Below are 7,998 nucleotides of genomic sequence, written 5' to 3' on the forward strand. Positions count from 1 at the left end.
CGTCCGTCCGTCCGTCCGTCCGTCCGTCCGTCCATCCATCCATCCATCCATCCATCTTATTGGGCTTCTCAGAAGACTCAAGGCGTTTTACAATAAAACAATAAAACCGCATAACTCCTTAAAACCGTACCCCTCCTAACAGTAGTAGCAAGAGTGGCCCAGCCCCCTCCCACAGCCACCCCAAGCGGGCTGCACGGTGTTAGTGCGAGGCCTGATCCTGTGGGAAATCCCAGCTGATCTTAAACCCTGGCCTCCCTGAAAGACCTACAGGAAGAGCTCCGTCTTGCAGGCCCTTTGGAACTGTGACAGCTCCAAAAGGGCCCTCAGCTCTTCCGGGAGTTCATTCAACCAGGTTGGGGTCAGGACTGAAAACCCGGGGCCAGGTGAGCCTCAAGGGAAAGGGGCTTCCAAGTCCCTGCCTCTCCTCACCACCTGCTTCGCCTGTGAATGTGGGGCGGTGCTGGAGAGGCCTTTTTCTCTCTGTAGGATCGTACAGCCAAAGGCACCCACAAAAAATAGCATAAGCTAATGATGGTCTGGTAAAGCTGGTTCCCTCAGATTCTCTCCGATCCCCGTTTAGACTGCCCGTCTGGATCTGCATATTCCCATCCCTCGCACACTGAAAGCTAGCAAGTTAGCACAAAGGGGGCCTAGCTTGTTCCTTTCTCTCCACCTGCTAGTTTTGTAACGCGCCAGGAATATATGACTTCTCGACAAAGAAGTTTTGACAAAGTCCCTTTGGGCCTGACGTTCTTACTGCCTTGTTTTGTGTCTCCTTCTAGGATTTCGACCAACGTCGCCAGGGTGCTGAAAGAGAAAGGTAACCATTTATAAGATCGAGAAGGGGGAGGTGAGACACCAAGCTGGGAAATTTCTGGCCTTTTGGGGTGGGGCTGGGGGGCAGGGAATTGGGGAGGGGAGACTCTTCAACAGGATCTATAGCAGGGGTAGTCAAACTGCAGCCCTCCAGATGTCCATGGACTACAATTCCCATGAGCCCCTGACAGCAAATGCTGGCAGGGGCTCATGGGAATTGTAGTCCATGGACATCTGGAGGGCCGCAATTTGACTACCCCTGATCTATAGCCACGGACTCCACCTCCTGAAGCATCTGTTTTTCTCCAAGGGCAATGATCCCTAGAGGAGGTCAGTCGTAAATCTGGGAGCTCCCCAGGCCCCACCTGGAGGTTGGCAACTTGAGGTGGGCGGATGTGACTGCAACGGGCACCGATTCAAGAGAGCTAGCTTCTCCTGGAAATCAAGAGCCTGGTTTTGGCTTGAAGGGCATCGTAGGAACGTGAGCCAGATGTTCATCCCCAAATCTCTTGCCAAGCCAGGGATTGGTTCTGCCACATATTCAGGTTGTGAGAAAAAGAGCGCTCCTGAGCCTAGGTGGGTGGCTTCTCTCACAAAGGACCAGCCACGGCCAGCTGCCCCAGAAGGGGTGGCATTTCCAGCTGCTGGTGGTCAGGAACTGGAGCACCTAATACTCCTGCCTTCCTCGTTCCCCGCAGGACGTGGGAAACCCCCAGGTAGCTGTGCAACCATAACATGTGTGCGTCAAGTACTATCACGCTGCAGCTGACTTGTGACGATCGAGGCAGATCCTGCACTGAACAGGGGGTGGGACTGGATGGCCTCTATGGCCCCTTCCCACTCTAGGATTCTAGGAGTCTAGTTCAGCAGTGGAAGGGGCTGCCTAAGGAGGTGGGGAGCTCCCCCTCACTGGCCGTCTTCAAGCAGCGGCTGGACAGATCCTTCTCCTGGATGCTTGAGGATGATCCTGCACTGAACAGGGGGTGGGACTGGATGGCCTCTATGGCCCCTTCCCACTCTAGGATTCTGTGAGTCTAGTTCAGCAGTGGAAGGGGCTGCCTAAGGAGGTGGGGAGCTCCCCCTCACTGGCCGTCTTCAAGCAGCGGCTGGACAGATCCTTCTCCTGGATGCTTGAGGATGATCCTGCACTGAACAGGGGGTGGGACTGGATGGCCTCTATGGCCCCTTCCCACTCTAGGATTCTGTGAGTCTAGTTCAGCAGTGGAAGGGGCTGCCTAAGGAGGTGGGGAGCTCCCCCTCACTGGCCGTCTTCAAGCAGCGGCTGGACAGATCCTTCTCCTGGATGCTGGAGGCTGATCCTGCACTGAGCAGGGGGTGGGACTAGATGGCCTGCATGGCCCCTTCCCACTCTAGGATTCTAGGAGTCTAGTTCAGCAGGGGAAGGGGCTGCCTAAGGAGGTGGGGAGCTCCCCCTCACTGGCCGTCTTCAAGCAGTGGCTGGACAGATCCTTCTCCTGGATGCTGGAGGCTGATCCTGCCCTGAGCAGGGGGTGGGACTGGATGGCCTCTATGGCCCCTTCCCACTCTAGGATTCTGTGAGTCTAGTTCAGCAGTGGAAGGGGCTGCCTAAGGAGGTGGGGATCTCCCCCTCACTGGCAGTCTTCAAGCAGCGGCTGGACAGATCCTTCTCCTGGGTGCTTGAGGCTGATCCTGCATTGAGCAGGGGGTGGGACTGGATGGCCTCTGTGGCCCCTTCCCACTCTAGGATTCTAGGAGTCTCGTTCAGCAGTGGATCTTGATCGGGGGAAGAAGGGGGGAGGTCACAATGCTAGCAGCTGTTGTATTCTAGATGCAACGGGCTTTGCCTCTAGGATCATAGAAAAATTGTATCTAGCGGGGCTTGGTCACTGATGAAGAAGAAACGGTCTTTGAGAACGAGCGTGAAAATCCAGGCCACGTTCTGACAAAGCTCTGCTGTTACCAATTTCATTTAAAAAGGCTTTTAAAATTCTCGTGACTTTGAATTGTACTTAAGCTCTTTCCGTTCCTTCTTTAGCTTTCGAGACCTGGCAGGATCAGCTAGTCTGACCTGTGCAGCTCATGCTTGTACAGGTTAATTGTTCCTGTTTGGAGAACTGGTCTTCTGCTTGTGGTTTTTGGGGGGAGGCAGTGCCCCCCCAGGTTTCCCCATCCCCCGCTGAGCCCTCTCCGATCTTTTCAGAAGGGATCGTTGTGGATGCAGTAATCCTCGAAGCACCTTTCACCAACATCCGGGATGCAGCGGCCACGATCCCCATGACAAAAGTAAGTTTCTCTGTGTCAGCTGGTCAGGCTAGGTGGCTTGGGAAGGTTCAGCCTGGAGGAGGTGGAGAGGGGATGGGATGGCTCTCTTGAAGGATTGGAAAGGTTGTTGCTTGGAGGAGGGCCGGGGAAGGTTCCTGTGGGCAGCAGAGAAGAGGATCTGCAGGGATGGGTTTATACCAGGGGAAGTCAACCTGTGGTCCTCCAGATGTCCATGGACTACAATTCCCATGAGCAGGGGGTGGGACTAGATGGCCTGCATGGCCCCTTCCCACTCTAGGATTCTAGGAGTCTAGTTCAGCAGTGGAAGGGGCTGCCTAAGGAGGTGGGGAGCTCCCCCTCACTGGCCGTCTTCAAGTAGCGGCTGGACAGATCCTTCTCCTGGATGCTGGAGGCTGATCCCCCTGAGCAGGGGCTGGACTAGATGGCCTCTGTGGCACACTCCAACTCTATGATTCTGTGAAATTCATAGGTCCGCTTCCACTTTTGTCTGCTGATGGCTTGTGGAGCAACGTGGAAATCTATTGGTGTTGCTTGCCTAGTTTGTTCTCAGTAGCAGGGGACATGTAGGGACATTGCCACCGAACAGCCAGTTGGGTGAAGCAAGGGTCCTTCTATCCCAAATTGCTCCCATGTTTGGTCTTGACTGTCCCTTTGCCACCTGGAAGGCCTCAGTCTCTTGTGGAGGAAGGCCCCCTCCAGTGGTTGCGAATTCCATGCTTTTCTTACAGGACACAAAGCAGACGGTGAGTTTTCCCTGGAGCTGGGGCACCCACCTCTAGTACAAGCAGCTGCATTGCCCAAAACAATTTCCAACCCTGGGAGATGTCTGTTTTGCAGCCAGGCGTCTTTCACACGTACCAACAAGTCTCTTCCTCTTTTCTTTGAAACAGATGTACCGCAAGTTCCCTGGCTTTGAGTATTTAATCTTGGACACGATGGCCCGTGCTGGCATGTACTTCTCCAGTGACAGAAAGTGAGTGGGATGTCTCCCAAAACGTGCCCTGATGCCTTCAGGTGCTCTTGGGAAAGAAGGAGCTGGTTTTTATACCCCAGTTTTCACTTCCCAAAGGAGCCCCCAAGTGGCTCAGAAACACCTTTCCCTTCCTCTCCTCACCACAGACTCCCTGTGAGGTAGGTGGGGCTGAGAGAGCTCATAGGGAACTGCTCTGTCACAACAGCTCTAACAGGACTGTGACCAGTCCAAAGTCTCCCAGCTGGCTGTATGTGGAGGAGGAGTGGGGAATAAAACCCAGTTCTCCAGATTAGAGACTGCCGCTTTTAACTGCTGTACCAAGCAAAAATGAGGTCCTTTTCCCCATATGGTGACTTCAACTAAGTGATCCCTGTGACAGATCTCTTTTTAAATTCCCTCACCTATTTAAGCTGAGAACATCTCTACTAACTGGGAATGTTTCTAACCTCCCAACCCCAAAAGAGGACAGACACCAAAAAAAGAGGATGTGTCCTCTAAAAAGAGGTCATCTGGTAACTGTCGGGTTTTTTCATTGCCAGGAAAAACTCAGTCCTTGACTTGGGTGCAAAGGGTATGTTAATTACTGGATCAAGCAAGAGTATGTAGACACCAGCACTGTCAGCACTGAATTTCTCATTGCGGTCACACCACATATAACCTTTTTGCTTAAAACCACCTTGTTGGATCCAATTAACATGGGAAGTTTCAAAGGAAAACATTCCAGGTGCTTAAGAACTCCCTATGTGCCCAAGGACAGAACCCAGCTGTAGGGCGGTAGGAATGTAGGAGGCAGGGACGAACCATGAATTCCCTGGAGTCAGTTGATCCAGCTAGGCTATAATAAACTGAATAACCTAGGCATGCAGAAGAAAGACAAACAATGTTCCAATCAGCAATTAGACCTCCAGGCAGGAACTGGAGGTTCCACAGCTTTTACAGACCAATGCTCCAATAGATGCCGACAATACAAAAGCTGAGCAATGGACATATCAAAGCCCCATAGTGACAACCATACACAGGATGGGGGGGGGGGGTGATGGAAACATATACATTAAGAGCACAACCATTTGACAGACTCAACCTTGATCTGACAGTAACTGTGCTCTTTGCTGGATCAGACCCCATGTCCTCTGGAGGGCCTTCATGGTTAATTGTAGTCCATGGACATCTGGAGAGCCAGTTTGGCCACCCCTCCAGAGGAACTGGTTGGCCACTGGGTGAGGCAAAAGGCTGGACTGAATGGACCCCTGGTCTGACCCAGCAGGGCTCTCCTGATGTCCTTAGGAAGGCCTCGGCCTCTCTGCCCTGTTGGTGGCCCTCCAGAGGAAGTGGCTGGCCCCTGGGTGAGACAGGAGGCTGGACTGGATGGACCCCTGGGCTGACCCAGCAGTGCTCTCCTGATGTCCTTAGGAAGGCCTCGGCCTCTCTGACCTGTTGCTGGCCCTCCAGAGGAACTGGCTGGCCCCTGTGTGAGACAGGAGGCTGGACTGGATGGACCCCTGGTCTGATCCAGCAGGGCTCTCCTGATGTCCTTAGGAAGGCCTCGGCCTCTCTGCCCTGTTGTTGGCCCTCCAGGGGAACTGGCTGGCCCCTGTGTGAGACAGGATGCTGGACTAGATGGACCCCTGGTCTGACCCAGCAGGGGGTCTGATGTTATGTTAATCTCCAAGCAGCTCCTTTCTCCCCCGCAGCGTCCAAGTCCTGTCCAGCCCGCTCTTGATTTTGCATTCCGAAGATGATTTCATGATACCCATCAGCCACAGCAAAAAGGTAACGTCGCTTTCTCCTTGTAGGCAAAAAGGTAACGTAGCGTGGTGTGAATGGGCATGGTCTTTTCAGTGCGGTTATATATTGCAGAAACCCCTGTCAAAGACGGAGAGAAAGGCATCATGAACATTCAGAAATGTAGCTCCCAAATCACCCTGGGAGAATTCAACATAGACCCTTCACGGCAGCACTGCTGTTGTTTTATTCTGTTTAACCTGACACAGTTTAGTTAAATTAATTAGAATTTTAATTTTGTCTGCTGTCATTATGTGTGTGTATATCTTTTTGTCTGTCCATTTATTTGTTTATTTATTTATTATATTTATATACCGCCCTCCCCGAAGGCTCAGGGCGGTTCATATAGCACAGAACAGGACCGATACAGATAACATAGATTAACAATAATGAATGAAGTGAAACAACAAGCCACATGGAACAGTAGAAAAATGTGGGAAACATTAAATTAACTCCTACTGATAGCCCAGTGGGTTGGGCGGAGTTATGGTGGGTGTCATAGGAGGGGGCTCAGAAGGAGGTGGGGGTCATAGGAGGTGGGGGTCATAGGAGGTGGGTGTCATGGGAGGGGGCTCAGAAGGAGGGCCCTTGGGAAGTGGTGTTCCAGGTCGACCTCAACCAAATATATATATTTCTACACTGCCCTGAGCCAGCCTGCTGGGAGGGCGGTCTAAAAATCCAGTAAATGAAACAATACGCTGAACTGAATCATGAAAAATATTTTACCTGATTCTGCACCATTGGCTTTGACCTTATTTTTTAATCTCTGAAGGGAATTCCGGGACTTGAATTCAGCTCTTAATGGACAGAGGTCAAAGCCCGCAGCTCTCTTTGTCTCTCACTCCTGTCTTTCTTCAGCTTTTCGAGATCGCCCACAGTGCTGCCCAGAAGAAAGACGCCGTCCAGTTCATTTCCTTCCCTGCCAACAAGGGCTACGGGCACGACCATCTCTCCTCAAATCCTGAGCTCCCAGACATACTGAAGTGAGTGAGCCATGCTGAGGGGGGGCGCTGCGTGACCCAGTTCCCCTCTGGCACCCTGCAGGACAGGGGCGGCCAGTGTGGCTCTCCAGATGCCCTGGACTACGATTCCCATGAGCCCCTGCCAGCAGGGCCAGCTGGGGAGTCACAGTTTTGCCACCCCCCCCCCCCGTGATAGGGGATTTGATGGTGAGAAAATAACTGGGGGAGACCGCCAGGAAGCAGGTGAAGATCAGAGTCCTTGGGGTGATGAGAACATAAGAGCATTTTGTTTTTCATCACCCAGCCTGGGCCAGCAGGAGGCAATGAGGGGGTGCTGGTGCTGGTGCTTTTGAACTGGGTTCAAAGGACAACAAAGGATGGGTGTGGGATGCCCCAGTGCTCCTCCAAACCATCTGCAAACCCTGTTTAGGATGGACAGTCTTTAGGGGAGGGGCCATGGCTCAACGGTATAGCCTCTGCTTGGCATGCACAAGGTCCCAGGTTCAATCCCCGGCGTCTTCAGCTAAGAGTGGTGTCATGAGTGGACACAAACCTGAAGCTGCCTTATACTGAAGGTCCATCAAGGTCTGTATGGTCTACTCAGATGGCAGCGGCTCTCTAGGGCAGGGCTAGTCAACCTGTGGTCCTCCAGATCTTCATGGACTACAATTCCCATGAGCCCCTGCCAGTATTTGCTTTTGGGCCTTCTCACCACCAAAGGCAGAAGATGCTCCAGGAAGTCAGTATGTGAGCAGCTTTCAGTGAAAGGCAAGGAAATGTTTCTGGGGGGACACAGAGTTACAGCTTTCTTCCCCCCCCTTCTTCTCTGACAGAAATTTTCTCCAGAGCACCAAGTGACCGGTGTTGGTCTACCCCAGTCGCATGCAGCCGGAAGGAGAGTTCCTCGTCTCAATTTGTTTGCAACCCATAATAAAATGTTTTTAAAAACGAAAAGTGACAATTGTGGCCATTTGCTTTATTTTAAGCCTGCAGCTCAGACCAAAAACACTCAACCAAGACAACGGGTAAAAAGCTGACCCCAAGTTTTGGGGTGGCCATGGGGAAGGAGGCAGGAAAACTTTGTGCCTGCAAAGTCACCCATGACCACTGTTTCCCCCTCTTTGAAAACTGTGTAATTTGGCCTAGCAGTATCTCATCCAAGTCCTCTGACTGGCTTGGTGGTCTATAGCAGACTCCCAC

The 7,998-nt window shown here is 52.4% G+C and overlaps 1 protein-coding gene across 2 annotated transcripts in view; it reads left to right on the plus strand.

The window, feature by feature from the left end:
• Window positions 1–7,752, plus strand: part of ABHD12B (abhydrolase domain containing 12B) — a 30,081-nt gene extending 22,329 nt beyond the window's left edge. For both annotated transcript variants that reach the window (XM_077319031.1, XM_077319032.1), the window contains exons 8-13: window positions 783–820; window positions 2,999–3,081; window positions 3,972–4,054; window positions 5,746–5,824; window positions 6,695–6,819; window positions 7,632–7,752. In XM_077319031.1, the coding sequence (XP_077175146.1) occupies window positions 783–820; window positions 2,999–3,081; window positions 3,972–4,054; window positions 5,746–5,824; window positions 6,695–6,819; window positions 7,632–7,656 (433 nt within the window). In that variant the 3' untranslated portion in view covers window positions 7,657–7,752. The remainder of the gene's footprint in view (window positions 1–782; window positions 821–2,998; window positions 3,082–3,971; window positions 4,055–5,745; window positions 5,825–6,694; window positions 6,820–7,631) is intronic.
• Window positions 7,753–7,998: the final 246 nt, after the last annotated feature.

The sequence above is a fragment of the Paroedura picta genome, chromosome 2 (genome assembly GCF_049243985.1).
Source record: "Paroedura picta isolate Pp20150507F chromosome 2, Ppicta_v3.0, whole genome shotgun sequence".
Classification (NCBI taxonomy): domain Eukaryota; kingdom Metazoa; phylum Chordata; class Lepidosauria; order Squamata; family Gekkonidae; genus Paroedura; species Paroedura picta.